The following is a 17,295-nucleotide window of genomic DNA, read 5'->3' on the forward strand; positions in this document are numbered from 1 at the left end:
CAAACGTGAGCAGGACAACTCTAAGGCTGATCGGCACCACAATCCACATAAACTCCACCTCATTGATCTTGACATTCTTGTCAGAAGTTAGAATGTGTTGTTGAAAGGCTAACCTCGGCAAAAGAGGATAGAATGAGATGAGAGTGAGTGAATTTGAACGGCAGAAATGTGCCATGTCTGCATACCGACTGGAATATCATTCCCACAACAGTAAAAAACCTGAAAACTGCCAAAATATAACATTTTCCTAGGAGAAAAAATCAGGTTCTCGTGTACCTTTTCTCACTTTATTTTCAATCAAACCTTTTTCTTTCTTTTTGCCAGACAGATTCAGACAGGCATTTAATAAAAGTAAAATTCCCATCAGAAAAGTAGAAACATAAGTTAAAAACGTTACAACTGTAATGTTGAATTATGAGATCAAAGTAGAATTAATCAAAAGAAGCAAAAATAAAACAAAATCCAAAGACCATGTAATACATGTTGAAATAAAACAAGTAAAAAAAAAAAAAAAAAAAGTAGCATACCCATCCATCGATCCTATCCAATCCATCCTATCAAACAACCAACCCCCTTTGTTTTAGTACAAATTACACAATTCACCATCATTATAATAATACTCATTTTGCTGCTGCAAAAAATGCCTCCGTCTGTCTGTCTGTCTACCCAAAAGAATATTACAAGAAAAACATATCCACACACTAAAAAAGAAAAAAACACATTATACGCAACAAACAACCACCAACTATTCACTAAACTCCCACAATCCAACATCAATCAATAAGATCCCATTGGCGGCATCCCGAACGGCGGCATTGGCGGCATCCCCATCCCACCGCCGCCCATTGGTGGCGGTGGACCGTATCCACCGCCCATGCCAGGTGGCGCAGGTAGCGCAAGAGGGAGTAGTTGAGCATACATATTCTGCCAAAACAAGAAAAAGAAAACATGAGCATCTTACAAATTAAAGTAATTTACATATTTAATCCCTGTACTTTACTCAAAATCACAAGTTCAGTTCAAAACCTGTTGTTTAATGACATCTTGCTCCTCGTTCTCTTTGGCCTTGGATTCCTTGATTGATTCGATTTTGTCTTTGATTAGGTCATCAACTTTTCCAGTATATTCACGGATAAACTACAAGAAAACAAATTAAAATTTAAACCAGTAATTAAATATTATTTATGTGATGTGGATGGTTTTTATTTTTACCTGAAGTAGATATGGGAAGGCGAAATCGATCATGTTGTTTAACCAGGCTAGTTCAAGAGCCACATCTGGACGGACCAGATCGTAGCAAACAAACAGACAGGAAGCGAAGCATTCCTTCTTACCCTGCACATGCGATACACGAGATTGTAACCAACAAATTTTAAAATTTTTTAAATAAAAGAAACTATATTTTTATTTTTAAGTCTACCTGTTCAATGAAATAAACAAGCAACTCCTCAGCAAGTTCACGGTCTCCGGATTGTGAAGCAGTCTCCATTGCATCTTTGTAAACTTTATCTTTCTTAGACAAAGCAATAGACTGCTTCCATCTACCTGCCTTCTTGTAAATATATGCAGCCACACGCCTCATCTCAAGAAGCTCGTGTTTCTCAATCTACAATGAATCAAAATTTTGGATGTTGGAAACAAGTAAATGACCAAACTACCCCTGTAAAAATAAGAACTGGCCGCTCACCTTTTGTGCAAGACCAATCTGGTCAAAGTTATCATGTAAATCAATAGATTCACGTAATCTATCGTAGTCTTCTTCCTCGACATATATTTCATTCAAAGCCTCGTTGACAGCAGATACGTTGTTGCTTTGAACTGCAACCATGTATGGTTTCACTAGAGGAAGTTGACCAGCCTTACGCATGATGTCAACAACGCGTGTGTGGTCAACGCGTAACGCAAGGACATTGAGAACATCGTTGATGAGATCCGGATGTTCTTGCAGATAGAAATGAACAGCTTTGTAATAAAGCTCAACGTTTGCTACTTTGACAGCGATGTCTTTGAATTGCATGTGATCCCAAGCTTCTGGGGAATGATTCATGACAGTGGTAGCAGCGTTGTCGAATTCATCGTATTGGATGTATAAATACGTGAGTTCTTTCCAGTGTTGTTGTTCATCGCATGCACGGATTAGTTTTGGAATGTTGAGACGTGTTGAGAAGAGTTTAATGTGCTCCATTAGTTTTTCGTGGCGATATCTGGCGTAGAGGACGCCTAATTCGGTGAAGATTCCCATGTGGGCCCGCTCTAAGCCTAGACCACTTTCCATGAGGAGAATTAGTTCGTTGAAGCATCCACGGTTTTGGTAGAATTCACTCACTTCTTCAAGATCGTCCACCTGTAAATTTTATGAAAACTTTAAATTTATATACTACTCGAAAAACAGAAAAGGAGAATAAATGGTGAACAAACGATACCTGCACGATAATATTAAGCCCACAAATCTGAGCCAAACGAAACTCCTCAGCATCAACACAAGCAAAACAAACTTCTTTCCAAGTCTTTGCGCTATTTGCTTTACGTGCTGCATCAACTGCTCCTTGAAACTGTTGCAGCCTCACAAGTGTCACAGCAAGCTTAGCCCAGTTTGAAATAAAAGCGTATATAATCTTGGCAGCTTCATACAACGCTTCGTCAAACAAACGATCACCAACACTGTGTAAATTGGCAACATTCGGCATCAAAATAAACTCCTCGATATCACTCAACCTCTCAATCTTGGCATATGCGTAAATCAGCTCACTGTCCACCCTTGGCTCCTTAACCTTTCCTCTAACCATAAGCAGATACTTAACCAAATCATGGTAACAATCCGTATCCTCGGAAGCCCGAATCACATCCAAGAACTGTGTCGCATCATCAGCACGAATAAACGACTCAATCGCATCGCTCACTAATCCGTCTCTCAACTGAGCTTTCGCCACCTGACTCCAAACCGCATCCTCTTCAACACGAAACGCAAACTCAACAGCGCGTGGAATGCTTTGTATATTATCCAACAAAACATTGACAGCTTGAACGTTTAGATTAAACTTTTTGAATATCGCGAACGCTTCTTCGTATAACTGAGCTTCCACCGCCACCTCACCAACCGCGGGCCCGTCGAAGTTGTCTAACCGGTTGACATAATCCATGACGCGTGATTGGTCGGCTTTGATTGCGGTTAAGATGAGAAGGTTTTGGAGGTTGAAGTTTCCGCTGAAGGCGGAGTTTTGGAGGACGATTTTTTCGAGGAGTTCAATGAGTTCATGTGGGAGGTCAGCAGTCATGAAGGCTTTGACAGCAGCAGAGACTTGTTCGGGGCTTTTGCTTTCGGGTAACGCGGTGGAGACGACTTGGTCGATGAGCTGGCGTCTGTATTCGTTTTCTGGGTTGAGGGCTTTTTCCCAGAGGTCGCTGTCCATGCGTTCGACGACGTAGCGGGCTTGGAGTTTGAAGAGGGAGTTTTTGTTTGTTACGTTGATGAGTTCGTCGTCGCATTGGCCTCTGCGGTATGCTACGACTGCGAGCGTGGGATCGCGTTTCTCGCAGTATTTACCGACGACGCGGGAGTCGTAGTAGGGGTTGGTGGTGAGGAAGTGTTCTGGGTTGTTGTTGCTGTCTATGATGATTTTGCCTAATGCGTTGTGGACGTGGACGTCTTGGCTTCCTTCACTTACTAGGTGTTCTAGAAATTGAGTTAGTAAACGAAGTCGGTTCCTGTAGGATTTAAAACAAATTGATATGTTAATAACAGTATGAGGATAAATACAAGTAAGAGAAGAAAAACAAACCTCTTTTCACACTCATCCACGAGAGGCTCGACTGGAAGAAGAGATCGAACGGATAGGATTAAACCTTTGATGAAATCCTCGGGGCATTCATCGTCTAGGAGTTGTCCGACAACTAGGGGAGCGTTCCCTGGGTTGACCTATAAAGATAACAGATAAGTCTTTAGATATACCTGAGATTTTGTTGGATGGAATTGAATGAGTGGTGATATTTTAATATTTTATACCTTCTGAACATAACCTTCGATATACCGAAGCATGTTGTTGGTATAAAGGTAGTGAGTGAGATCTGGAACAAAGCCAAAGCGATCACACACGTTGATTAATGGCCTTGCATCAGGAAGCTTGGCTTCCATTAGGAAATTCTTGGTCTTTTCAGCATCATAGAAATTTGATTCCCGTGTTACTCGTTCAACCTCCTTGATTTGCCCTGTCTTTGCAGCTGCCTCGATGTACTTGAAGTGTATGTCAGGATCCTCACTGTGATAATGATTGGTGTTGGTAAAATTGGAAGTATGCAAGCACGAAAGACAAAATCCAAGTTATCTGAAGAGAAAGAGATTACCTTGAGCTCAAATACGACCCCAAGAAGAAGTAAAGGCCTTCATATGATTTAAATTGTTCGAAAATTTTAATGCATGATTCAACACCCAGCTGCTCACAATACTCCTTGGCAACCTACATTCCAAACAATAGTATCAGTACCAAATAGGTTCAACTCTGATGTTCAAATAATAACCATTAACATAGAAAAATCAGATCCATTGTTACCTGGACGATGATCTGAAGGTTTCCTCTTAAATTGACCAATAAAAGATCCTTCATGCACTCCAGAGCCCATTCCCGTGATAAAGTCCCAAAAAATTCCACAAGAGACTGTGGCTCTATTGCATGAGTATTCACAATGACACGTTTGATATCTGGCAACTCGCTGTAATGCTGCAAATAAATAAATAAATAAATCAAACAAGTGATAGAGGTTTTAAGGTAAAATAAAGAACAAGTAAATTCTGGACATTAACCAACCTGAAGGGCCCGGACATAAAGACCTGCTTTCTCACAAAGTTGAGCAATTCGAGGGCGATCATAGTGACTGAACATCCCATTAGCTAATATGGCATCAGCAACATTAGGGAATGTTACAAGGTTGATTTCAAGGACCTGTGGAAAATAAGAAGAATGAATTTAAAGTTGGTTTAATGAAAAGGTGATTATAAATTGTGTGTGAGGATATATCATATATGTAACCTTGGTTTGGAGGTGAGCATGTTCGGGTAAATTGGGTTTAAGAACATCCAAGAGGAAAGCTGTTGCCTCTCGTATCAAGTTCCTCTGAGGATATGGAAGAAAAAGTTTAAAATTAGTTTAACTAAGAAGTAATTTATTTAAATATTTAAAACTGTTTATGAAATGTTATAAGGATTGTTAACATGCCTGAAGGAAAAGATCTGTAATGGTGTTGTAATCAACAGGACAACCTCCTTCCATTTGGGACATCATTAAAGCAAAATTTACAGCACCCTGCAAAAAACAATTATGTTAATGATCTAACTTCCATGCACCTATATTTATGTCATCCAAATTGAGAATAGAGGATTTATAATAGTAAAACTTTTTCACTATTTTTTGTGCCACATCAGCGCCAACTCAACAGCCCAAAAACCTCAACATATTTCTATTATAGTAAATCACTGAGCTTATTTATGGGTCCTACCAATTTCAGTTTATTAATTAAAAAAAAAAAAAAAAAAAAAAAAGAAACCTCTTATGGATGTTTAATACCTGAGGATCTGATCGAAGAATTGTTTGCAGAAGGAAGAGATAATCAGGTGAATACCCAACCTGCGTGAATTAAAGACAATTTTATAAGGATCTAAAGCAAGATGAAGACTAAATGTAGAGAAATTAGTAGATTACTGCAGTTAAAGATATGCAGCATACCTGCTTGGAGTAAATCAGAATTTTATCAAACTCTCTTCTTTCAGCAAAAGCTGCAACAACTTTGGGGGTGGCTCTAGCTTTTATGTAAATTTTCAATGCAAGATCATTGTCCACTGTCTATAATTCAAAGAAGATAACACAAATGTCAAAATTAGTAAACACACAAAACCTTGTAAACTTGTGCAATTCATACCTTCACAAGGTCTCCAAGTTCCTCACTACATTCCAACTTGTCTTCAGCTAACCAATTCTCTAGAAGATTCTTTTTATTCTGATTGACAACTAAGCGAGATAGCTCCAATGATTCAAATGCATTCAGCTTTCCTTTTGTCAAAAGGGTTCCAAAGTACTGAAGTAATGGTGGTGTTTGTCCTGCTTGCACTGGTACACTCTGCAAGTAAATACACAAAGGTTAAGCATTAGGAAAATACTTTTAAGTTTTAATAAACAAAAAGTTACTAAAATGGTCCTCGAGTATCATTGTTTTTTTTCAATTTTGGTCCGTATCTTGTGGTTTCCTATAAACTTTGATCCCTTTTTCAGATGGTGTTATATTACGTTCGTTAAACGTTGCATGTGCATTGCACAAGGGGGCAAATTGGTCTTTTTCCATTCTCTCTCGTACCCCTTCACAAGTTACCGCGACTTTTTGTTATCATTATACTTTCATAGGTGATCCCTATACAGTGAGGAAAGACCAATTTACCCTCGTATCGAATGCATGTGTGACGCCTAACACAGTTTAGAAAAGGGACCAATATTGCAAAAAACAGCAATACTCAGGGACCATTTTTGTAATGTACTAATAGCAAAAGTAAATACCTGAAATTTAGCAACTGTATCCGGTGTACGAAGAATGCCTTGAGGAGATTCTGCTGCCAGCTCAGCAGCTTCTTTGTATTTGGTTTGAGCAAATAATTCTTGGAAACGTTGAACAACCTAAGATATACAAAATTCAATTAGTCAATAAAAAAAAAAAAATATATATATATATATATATATATATATATATTAAAAAAAAAAAAAAAAAAAAAATCGTGACATGTAATAATAAGAAAGTTCACCAAATTCTCTGCACCAGGTAGATTTCCACGTTTGGCAAGATTAACAGCAAGCTCCAAGTTGTTTAACTGAAATAAAGCATGAAATTAATATTCCAAAAGTAAAATTAACATATCTGATTTTTTTTTTAAAAAAATGGAAACTTACCTGTCCACTAACAAAAGGGACAATTGTTGATTCATTTACAGTGGCAAGTAACACCTGTCCACGTCTATTAACAGCATAAAACCCCCCAACTGATGAAGCTTCTGATGTCAGAAAAATTGGATCTGGACTGATTCTGTTTCTGTACACTGCAGTAGCAGTTTCTAGATCGTATACAAATAGAAGCCCTAATTTGGTAATGACATAAATCAAACCATATTTATGGGATATCTGCAAATTCATAAATATATATATGTCAGATAATATAATATTGCAAGCTTATTATTTCAAAAGACAAAAGGTACCTGCATAGCAACTGGAAAATCATCGGCAAAGTCAGGAGGGAAAAACAGATCTGCTTGTTTCTTAGTAAAAGCTGGTTTCCCTGCATATTATTTGCAATTGAGAAAGCAAAAATAAAAGTATGTCAGATTAAAAAGAAACTTTTAAAAAAAATTTAAAAAATGAAAAGATAGTGTCAAAAATGAAACCTGGCTGAGCACCGAGTTCAATGACATGCAGCTTTGATGTGACCTGTCCAGCATTAGAGCTCTTTGTTGCAAAAGAAATAAGAATTGAAGGATTCTCATTGCCTTGAACCTGTATAAGATATAACAATATTTGACAAATATTGATCATTATAAATATTGAGGAAAAGGAAGCATCAGTTTTATAATATAATGAAAGGAAAGATTCGCACTTTGAATGAGGCAAATGATGCTGCATGTGCTTCAAGAGCTTGACTTCTCTGCTGATCAACAGAAAAAAGCTGCATGTTTCCTTTCACTAGCTGTGGTCTCTGTTGATATTACATATATAGGGAGGTTATAACTGGAAAATTCATAATATAATCTTGTAATGATAAAAATAAAATTTTGATATGATGGAATATAACTAGAGAATGATAACAAACCTCAGGTGAACCAGGTGCAATTCCAATCAAAACCAACCATTTCTCAGATGGATCACATTTGTAATTAATAATCTGATTGTTTGATAAATTTGCTGTCCTATCAAACATCTTCACAGGTTCAGAATCACCTGCATACAAATATATTGAATGACTGAGTTTACTCCAAGAAATACAAAGTGGAAGAAACTAGAAAGCATCATGTTTTGTCACTACAGGGAAAACAAAGGCAGGGTACCTTCAATTGACCAATGATATACTGATGTTTGGGTTACCATGCCCAACATTTTAGGTGTAATCCACTTCCAGAAAACAACCTGAAGAAGTAGTGAAGTCACATAAAATGTCAGTTTTATCAAAGAAAAGGTAGAAATACTACAAATCACAGAATGATATTATAGTTGTGACCTGTTCAGGCATCTGATGAGACTTCATCTTAGCTTTCATCTCAATATTAAATATCTGTAGGTGATCTTGAGTTGTTCCAGGAAGTTGAGCTTCAAGAAAATTACACTGTTGATTAGCCATATAGCTAAAATTGACCTTACTGTTACTCTAAGGGTGTTTGGGTTGCAGATTGATTGGTACATTATGTTGTAGTATCATACTATTGGTTGTTGGAAGGCTGGGAATTCTAATTTCTTGTTTTATGTATCAAAGGGTAAGCCGTTTGTATTTGAAAAAGGTCAAAAACAATGTGAATCAAGCAAGTCATTCACAATGTATGTGATGGTAAAGAACAAACTGTACCTTTTAGAGCAAGAATCCTGGAAACTGGATTCATGAGAGCCGAATCAGCTGTAATTGGTCTCCTTAATGGCTGATTTGGCATGCTCATGTCGATGATCACCACACTATTTTGAGGTGATGTTTCACGAACACATATAAACTTATCTGACTCCATCGTTACATTGGTAAATGTAATGAACTGTGGGTTGATCCCTATACTTGGCAACTGCAGAAACATCATACAATTCAAAATCAATGCAATTATTCAGTGCACAAGTAGATCACTATGAACCATGATTTCAGAAACATATCAATCATTTAATTTCCATAGATCTGGAAATATACAGCACAGAAGTTCCATTATCTCCCAAATCTAAAGGATACAGAGTGGAAAAGCTAGAAAATTCTATTACTTCTAATCAGATTAAACCTAATTAAACCCAAGAGGTTCCTAAAGACGAAATTGACCAAATTGAGCTAGGTTCAGAAATATCGAAGTGTGATTCAATTTTAGGACTAGGATTTAGAATAAATACAGTGGACGTATACATCACATCTGCTAATCTAACAAATCTAAACAACTCGAGAGCAATAAAAGCTCAAAACTGATTATGCCGTCTTAATTCATCATGATAGAAGTCCAAAATACTATAGAAATGACGAAATTGGGTAAACAGAGCTAGGTTTCGAACAGTAAAAGTGCGAATCTATCAATCTGTTCGTATAAGATGAAACTATGCTTTACAGAGAGAAATATGTTTACCGTAAGTGCCTCTTTCATAGTGATCGGAGCGTTAGCGGCCGCCATGGTGACGGCGGAATAGATCAAAACGACGACGGATCAGATGCGTTTATGATCTATTAGGGATTTGATTTGATTGACTCGCCGCCGGGTAAGAATTTCCAACCCACCGTAGAAGAAGAACTCTAGATGATCTCTCGGAAGTGAGAGATCTAGAGAGAGAAGGAAAGAGGGAGAAGGGAGCAGAGTGGGGAGTATGTATAGTGGGAATTCTTGAAGGCAAAACACTTGCAGAAATACACCGCGACAGTGAAGATGCCTTCGATGGAGAAATAGAAATGCATTTCGGTTTTTTCTTCTCTTTTTCTTCACAGAAAATTATACAAACAACCTTGTTTTATGCTAAATTTACAGAAAGATCCCCAAAACTTTTTTCTATGCCTAAATTTAGTAGTTCAATTGAAGTAGATTTAGACAAGGGCAATATGCTTTTAATTAATCATATTGGCTGTTAATAAGATACAAAGTTTATTTGGTTTGTAAAATAAAATGTAAATATATACAAAATGTAAACTACATTCACTCTATAAATTATTATAGCTAAAAGTATGGTTTTTAATGCACATTATACAATCCCCTTTATATATATATATATATATATATATATATATATATATATATATATATATATATATATATATATATATATATATATATATATATATATATCATTCATTTTTTTATTACATAGGTTATACTGTTTTGCACACACCATAATTGGTTCGCTATAATATGTGTATATGTTTAAGTGTTAAATTCCAGTTTTTGAATTGAATTTATAGTAACGAAAATGGCTTTTATATTCTCCTTCTTTATTCATTAGTCATCTAATTTATAAAATGATTTCTACATTCTTTTCTTTTTTTATAGAAGCCACCCTATGCTTACTTTCTTTTAAATTTTTGGTGTTTTTTACTTTAGTTTTAGTTTTATATTATTATTTTTTATTACATTTCTCACTTAAATGTTAATTGACTTTTTTTGTTTGTTTATGGTTTTTTGTCGGAACACTAATCTTTTTAAAATATTTCAGCATTTATTTCCAAGCTTTTTACAAAACTTTTGTGAAACACGTCGAAGCGCTACCGGGTCACTGTTGCTTCAAATCAGTTAATGTCATATGGGTTACTTTTACATATGTGTATATCTTATGAAGTAGTTTTTCTAATTATCTTATACATATGATAATGCAAAAAAGTTGTGGTGGTTTAATCAATTATGATTCCTAATATGCAAGAAAACACGTAACAACCCGCTGCAACACGCGAGCTCAATTACTAGTTAACTATATGAATCAAAATATCATAATATCTAATAAATAGTTATATTCACAATCACAAAGCTCGTTAGGTTTGAAGTAGGTTTTATCATAATACTTACACATAATTTGTTCATTTATTGTATGTGTTATATTTGTATTATCATGTATACCGCATTCATTTTTATTTCATTATTGGTCGTATTCTGCTTTACCCAATCTTTAGGTATCAATTTCCAAAGATTAAATATAAGTAGTAGCAACATCATGAGAAATTTTAAATAAAGATTATGTATATTTCTCAAATGATATGTAGTGCAATTTGGAGTCATAATTGCACTAAAAGATAACATTATAGTTTTTATATCGTGATCTTATGTTACCTCGTGTTCATTATATAAAAGACAACTAATAAAGATTTGTAGAAATATATCATGCTTTCATTTTTATGCAATTTTGAGATATGAACATGTTTTGCATTGCAAACAACCACCATTTTTATGGCGTGATGGTTTCACATCTAGTCAAGATTTAACAGGTAGTTTTTATATTGTGAACTTATGTTACCTCATGATCATTATATAAAAGATAAAACTAGATAGACTGATAAAAATCTACCATGTTTTCATTCATATGCGAGTTTGAGATATGAATATGTTTTGCATTGCAAACAGCCATCATATTTGATGGCATGACGGCTTCACATCTAGTTGAGATTGATATTAATTAATATGTAACTTATTTGCTTCTATTAGTTGTAAAAATTATTTTAAAATATTTTCCATATAAGGTTAATTCATACATTTATGTTTTATATTGACATCCAAAATTAATTTGCTTTTGTGGTTCAAAAATTAATATTTTGGTTTCCAATAGAAATTACTTGTGGGTTTAATGCCAATAATAGAATAGTAAGGGGTAAATTAAAAGTATTAAAAAAATGTAAGGAGTGATTATGTTATCTTTTGTTTTGCAATTTGGTGATTAAACAACCAATGAAAAAGACGTGCGCTGGAATAAATAAGAATGGCGTGGTGCGATCTGCGCACTTGATCCATTCATTTATTGACCATGTTTCGCTGGTCTTTTTAATTTAGCCGCTTAGTCGAGCCTTGGATCCTAGTGCAGCAGCCTCTAGTTTCTTAGTTTAAGACTTTCGAATATATTTGATAACTAGGTTATAACCCGTGTAATACACGGATAACAAAGTAAAATAAGAGATAAAAAAATTGTTATGATTAATGTTAAAATCAATTAAGAAAATACAAAAATAATATTAAAAATGAAAATTACAAAGTTATTGTATTACACTAATAGTCCGTCACACAAACCGTCAATTTACCATTTATACTCTTCCCAAAATCAAAATGAAAGAAAGTAATTTGGTATTAACCTACATATTAATCAAAAGCGACAATAAGTAATTAGATCACTATAACCCACATAAATTTCTTATTAAATCGTTATATTTTGGAATATCTAGCTAATTATAACCATGAAGCACATTATAACAAAGATAAAATATGAATTCATATCAGACTTGAATGATTGTTGAAACAAATAAACATTGCTAATTACAAGACATGATTAGGTAGAGATCTTACTCTAGGCCATGTACCTTCTGTTGGGGTTCCCATTAATCTATATTAAACAAAAATAATATGGAAGGATGTTATATAGTAATGGAAAAATTCATATATATTATATTAGAATCCATCAAAAGACCAAAATCCAAGAAACTCATAATAATAGATTTTCCAGCACCCTACAACCCAAATTCAATATCCTGCTTGACAGAAAATAAATGGTTAGTAGTGAACAAATATATAGATAGAGAGTAAGAAATCTGTTTGAGTAATAAGAAATATGATTTTATAATACCCAAAAAAAATGTCGTTCCAAAAAAAAAAGAACCCCCCAAAAAAATTATAATTGTTCTATTAACCACGTTACTATCATATAAAAACTTAATACAAAAATAGGTTTCTACAAACATAAATATTATATACCGTTTTTGTTACAGAATAATGCCAGCGGTTCATCTTCCCCTGTATAGTATGCTAATCAACATTATGTATTAAAAAGCTAATCTGCAGCAGAAAATAATTTCAAGTTTGAATGCCTACAACTAATAATAACTTATGGATTTCTCCATTATAGTATGTTAATAGGTCAAAATCAATCTACTCCTAACTAAAAGAATATAGAACAATTAAGTATAGTGATGGTATCATGGGATAAAATAGAAACGTAACAATCGATGTTTTTGTAGCTTAACCAGCCTTAATTAGATAATTTATTCGTCAGCAACAACCAAGCTGGAATTAACTTAATCTTAGGGGGTGTTTGGCTTAGCTTTTGTGGGGCAAAAGTCCTTTTTGTAAAAGGACTTTTTACAAAAGTTATTTTTTAAAATGTGTTTGGATTAGCTTTTGAAGGGAAAAAGTTAAAAATTAAAGTGTTTAGTTTAATTTTTACATGTAAAATGACAAAAAAGGACATGTTTAGGGTAGATGAGGGGTATATTGGTAATTTAATATTTTTAGCTGGTGAAAAGTTGGGAAAAGTCAGGTAATCGTGACTTTTCAAAAAGACTGAAATTACTCTATGGGAAAAGTCATTTACAAAAGTCCTTTTCCCTTTGCCAAACATCTTTTGGGATTTTTTCTAAAAGATAAAGTCAAAAGTCATTTAAAAAGTTAACCCTTAGCTTTCATTCTAAAAAGCATCAAGTTCCCAACTTGACGATAAAATTAACCATCGTGCTACAATCTCCAAATTATACATATGTGTCATTGTTTCTTAGATCTAAAAAACAACTTCTTAACCCAAAAACATGAAACAAATCACCAGCTAACTATTATGACTGCAAATATAAATCTATTTCAATATATCATATTCAAACTTCTATACGATGTTACTCCAACATATATAAATTGAAATATTTCAGCAACACATTGTTTAAGAATAATAGGCAAATAAGCTGGTTAATCTAATAGAAAACTTTCTAAAATTAAAATCAATGCTATCATTATGTACTTATTGTTTGTGGCATTTTTTCTAACACATGTTGGCTACTATTCGTTTTACAATGTGAGACAGCAAATCCTTGAACAGCACCATGACATGATCACATAATAAGAGACTTTAAAAGATGGTTAGTTTACTATAAAAGTATATAGATGCTTATGGATACAAATTTATTAAATTCAGAAGTTACAAAAAGGGGGAAAAAAAAAGAATTACCTTTACATGTACTCTTGTTGAAGCAGCCATGATAGCTACCGGTTGTGATCTTCCGGTAGAAACATGCACAAAATTTTGAGATGGAGTTCAAACTCTTTAATCTTTCAACATATCCTTATGTCTTCACTGTATTTATCGACAAAAGATAATCACCGAGTTACTTTCTCTACATGAAATTCCGATGCTAGTTACTTGCATTAAAACTTGATAGATAAAAGAATAATACAAAGTCATGGATTTTTTGGAAATTTATGAAGGAGCAAAGCAAGTAACACAAACACACACACAATATACCGTGTAAATTTTTTTGATATAGAAAACAACTTCTCATGGGCATTTTATCAAACACATAGAGTGCAAAATCAAATTCAAGTTTTCCTATCACCAAATCATGTACAAATGGTTTTTGAATATCATTGGATTATCACAATCAAATACCATACATCCAGTAATGATAATCAAATGTTGAAAACAAAAAAATATAATATAAGAATAACAGATTAAAGAAGAAACTTGGATGATCAACATATTGAAAAAGAAGAGCAAGGATAGACGTAAAGAAACACTGAAATCGTGACAATTTGAGACATAATGGTTACCACAATAATACATCAGAAAATGATGACTTGAATCTTAAAGTTGAAACCTATAAATAAAATCGACATACCATTAGGCTTTGTGTTGAATGTCAATGTTCTCTGTCTTTTGATTTACGGATTTTTTGTTGTAGTAAAACCTAAAACAGGAACAAAGTCAATTTGAAGCGGATGTATACATTTAGCTCTTTTTGTTTTACAATTTATTGTATCAATCTTCATCAGCGAAAAAATGAAGGAAAAGATATCGTGTAAGGAATTAACTGACAGGGAAGATATGAAGAAGATGAAGTTAAGATCGATGATTCCTAATTAATCGATTTGATTGATATATTGTCTTATTAATTTTCTCATATAGTTTCTGATTTATAGAGGAAATCGAACATTTTTTTCTTTCAAAAATCGTCCTCTGTTGATATTATGAATGAAAAGTTAACAGGTATCAATGGATGTAACCAAGAATCAAAATATGTATAGGTTTTAAGAGAGAGAAAATATGAAAATGGTTTCAAAATTTCAATTTCAATGTCAGATTCATTTCAAAGAAACAATGAGGATGAAGCAACATTCGTAGATGGTAACTTAGGGTTATTGACCATGAATCATACCTGAATGAAGGTTACGGTGAATGTGAAGGGAAGGGAAGGACCCGCCACGGGAAACTGGTTTGCCTTGAATGTTGCAGCAACCGAGATGGAGATGGAGAAAAAGTAGGTTCTAAGGGATTTTGAAATTAAATTGTAGACCGATTCAAATGATCGAAATTTGGGGCAAGATTTGATTGAAGATTTTGAAGATTAATTCCTGATTTTTTGGATTGATTGAAACATCCGATTGAGGAGGAAAATCGATGAGCGGGAAAAAAAACTAATAAAGTCTTAGAAAATACCACGCATGTGTCTAAACCTTAGAGAGGTTTTTATTAGAACAGAGAAACGGATAATCACACAAATACAACTAATTTTAGAAGATAAACATAAAAGACCAATTTTTTAGCAACACGACTTTTCTTTAGAGATTTATAGTTTATGAGTTAGAGATTTACTCTAGCGATCAATTTTCTTTTTATGAGTTAGAGATTTACTCTAGCCATCAATTTTCTTTGAAACATAAAGTAAGATGGGGTTTGGGATTACTTTTTAAATTTTTAGTTTGTTCAAAAAATTAAAATTTTAAAAGGATGTTTGGCAATTCTAAAAGTCTTTTTAGATTGATTTTTTGGCAAGAAGAAAAATGAATTGTTTTAGAAGTCATGAATTAATGAGTTTTGGTAAATTTTGGTTTTTTGGCTTTTGTCCTCTCAATCCAAACACATTTTAAAAACTCCTTTTGAAAAAAATGATTTTGTCAAAAAATATTTTTTATGTTAAAAAGCTATCACAAACACCCACTAAAAAGACCATAATTCGTTTGTATAAACCCAACAAACCATTAAACTTTAGGTGAAAGGCGCAACATTCATCAAAGATTATCTCTTCTAATTCGTTAATATGTGTATTATGTTTCCAATCTTCTAATCTATTTTTTCAAGACTAATAGGACAACACCCATTTCAAATTTTAATCATATATCGCTTATTTTAAACCATTATTTCGTGCAGTATCTTTATATTTTATGATGTATTTTGATGTTAATTAAGATCAAAGATGTTTGTAATGCTTTAAATTGATATTTTTAACTTTTTTTTAGATAAATAAGTTGTTGGGAACAAAAGGAGCAAAACAAAGCTGGAATTTGGGTTGGAATGAAAGAAGGGGAAAATGGCAATTTTGTGACGAACGTTGTGTTCCAATCCATTATGTGATGCATTGAACGACGAAGAAGACTCATATGGAGATACCTTAAAGATGTTGACTTGTTGGGGAAGCAAAGTTGCACGCATGTCCATAAGACGTACCCGTCGTGTTTTACGTCAGCAAAAAAAATATATTTAAAGGGCATTATGTTTAACCTAATGTAGATATATTATAGCATACACATCATAGGTGCGATTTTAGGAATCCAAATGTCTATTTCAAGGTCGGAAGGTTGATATAGGAGCATAATTATTAGGATTTCATTTGGTTTACTTTTCTAACTATGTTTAGCATTCTAATCTGATTAATTTATGTTTTCTACTTCTTATATGGGACTTAATACCCTTTTTCTTTTATGCTTAGATGTAGATTAACCCTAGATATTTTGGTTTGATTTCTATTTAGAAGTTGCAAGTTATTTGATTTATCTTGTTTGTTTGATCAAAGATTCATATGTGTTGAAGCTTGTATCTTTATTGTCTTTTTCTGATCTTACATGATTTAGAGGACCAATCTAATTGTGTAGACTTAAATCATAGTTTTTTATGGCCATTTTGTGCACTGATTTACATGACCATTGAAGATCAATTAACTGATCAAATTTTTCATGATACGAACTAAATAATGATTTTAGGGATTAATTAATTACATGATTATTGTGTTAATTGTCCTTATCATCATTAGGATTCGTGAACCGACCAAGGGGACAAATCAACTTAGGAATCGATAAATAACAACAAATATATATTGCACGACATAAATATCAACCATAATTGAAGCGTGTAATCAAGTTTAAGTATAATTACATTTAGCTATGTGTTTCTGAATCAATTTTCCATCTTGTTTTTATTTTTTGTTCGTTTTTGTTTCCTAGTTTGAAAAATTCCTTTTCTATTTTGTCTTCTTTAGTTTAACTAATAATTAGACATTTTAATACTAATTCACTATGTTTCCCTAGAGTTTGACACACAGTCTTACCAATATTATATGTAACATCCAAATTTTCAAACCAAAAATTTCATATTAAAATTCACA

General features: G+C 33.5%; 1 protein-coding gene and 1 long non-coding RNA gene across 5 annotated transcripts; both read right to left on the reverse strand.

Moving 5' to 3' along the window:
* Window positions 1–405: 405 nt before the first annotated feature.
* Window positions 406–9,640, reverse strand: LOC145072255 (clathrin heavy chain 1-like). Its single transcript, XM_079018651.1, has 27 exons — window positions 9,326–9,640; window positions 8,584–8,788; window positions 8,242–8,330; window positions 8,072–8,150; window positions 7,837–7,964; window positions 7,624–7,722; window positions 7,415–7,523; window positions 7,229–7,308; window positions 6,927–7,154; window positions 6,782–6,847; window positions 6,540–6,656; window positions 5,911–6,108; window positions 5,718–5,834; window positions 5,559–5,618; window positions 5,211–5,297; window positions 5,025–5,108; window positions 4,803–4,937; window positions 4,548–4,715; window positions 4,342–4,454; window positions 4,004–4,256; window positions 3,780–3,916; window positions 2,424–3,705; window positions 1,688–2,344; window positions 1,421–1,606; window positions 1,213–1,335; window positions 1,027–1,137; window positions 406–924 (listed from the first exon to the last, which is right to left on the reverse strand). The coding sequence occupies exons 1-27, from the start codon at window positions 9,368–9,370 to the stop codon at window positions 778–780; spliced, it is 5,103 nt and encodes a 1,700-aa protein (XP_078874777.1). The 5' UTR covers window positions 9,371–9,640; the 3' UTR covers window positions 406–777.
* A 2,236-nt stretch (window positions 9,641–11,876) lies between these two features.
* On the reverse strand, window positions 11,877–15,418 carry LOC145077136 (uncharacterized). Of its 4 annotated transcripts, XR_013692967.1 has the most exons (6): window positions 15,073–15,418; window positions 14,536–14,604; window positions 13,869–13,994; window positions 12,632–12,712; window positions 12,227–12,408; window positions 11,877–12,015 (listed from the first exon to the last, which is right to left on the reverse strand). It is a non-coding gene; the product is annotated as an uncharacterized LOC145077136 (long non-coding RNA). The 4 variants fall into 4 exon arrangements; XR_013692969.1 differs by lacking the exon at window positions 11,877–12,015 and having other exon boundaries at window positions 12,128–12,408; window positions 12,632–12,670; window positions 15,073–15,414; XR_013692966.1 differs by lacking the exon at window positions 11,877–12,015 and having other exon boundaries at window positions 12,128–12,408; window positions 15,073–15,414.
* Between the last annotated feature and the right edge of the window lie 1,877 nt (window positions 15,419–17,295).

This window comes from Lactuca serriola, chromosome 9 (genome assembly GCF_051521515.1).
Source record: "Lactuca serriola cultivar US96UC23 chromosome 9, Lser_US96UC23_V15, whole genome shotgun sequence".
Taxonomy (NCBI): domain Eukaryota; kingdom Viridiplantae; phylum Streptophyta; class Magnoliopsida; order Asterales; family Asteraceae; genus Lactuca; species Lactuca serriola.

Coding starts and splice junctions, on each gene's coding strand:
- LOC145072255 (XM_079018651.1), bottom strand. CDS start 9,370: ATGGCGGCCGCTAACGCTCCGATCACTATGAAAGAGGCACTTACG. Junction 2,345..2,423: donor GGCTTAATATTATCGTGCAG/GTATCGTTTGTT, acceptor TAAAATTTACAG/GTGGACGATCTTGAAGAAGT. Junction 1,607..1,687: donor AGATTGGTCTTGCACAAAAG/GTGAGCGGCCAG, acceptor GATTCATTGTAG/ATTGAGAAACACGAGCTTCT.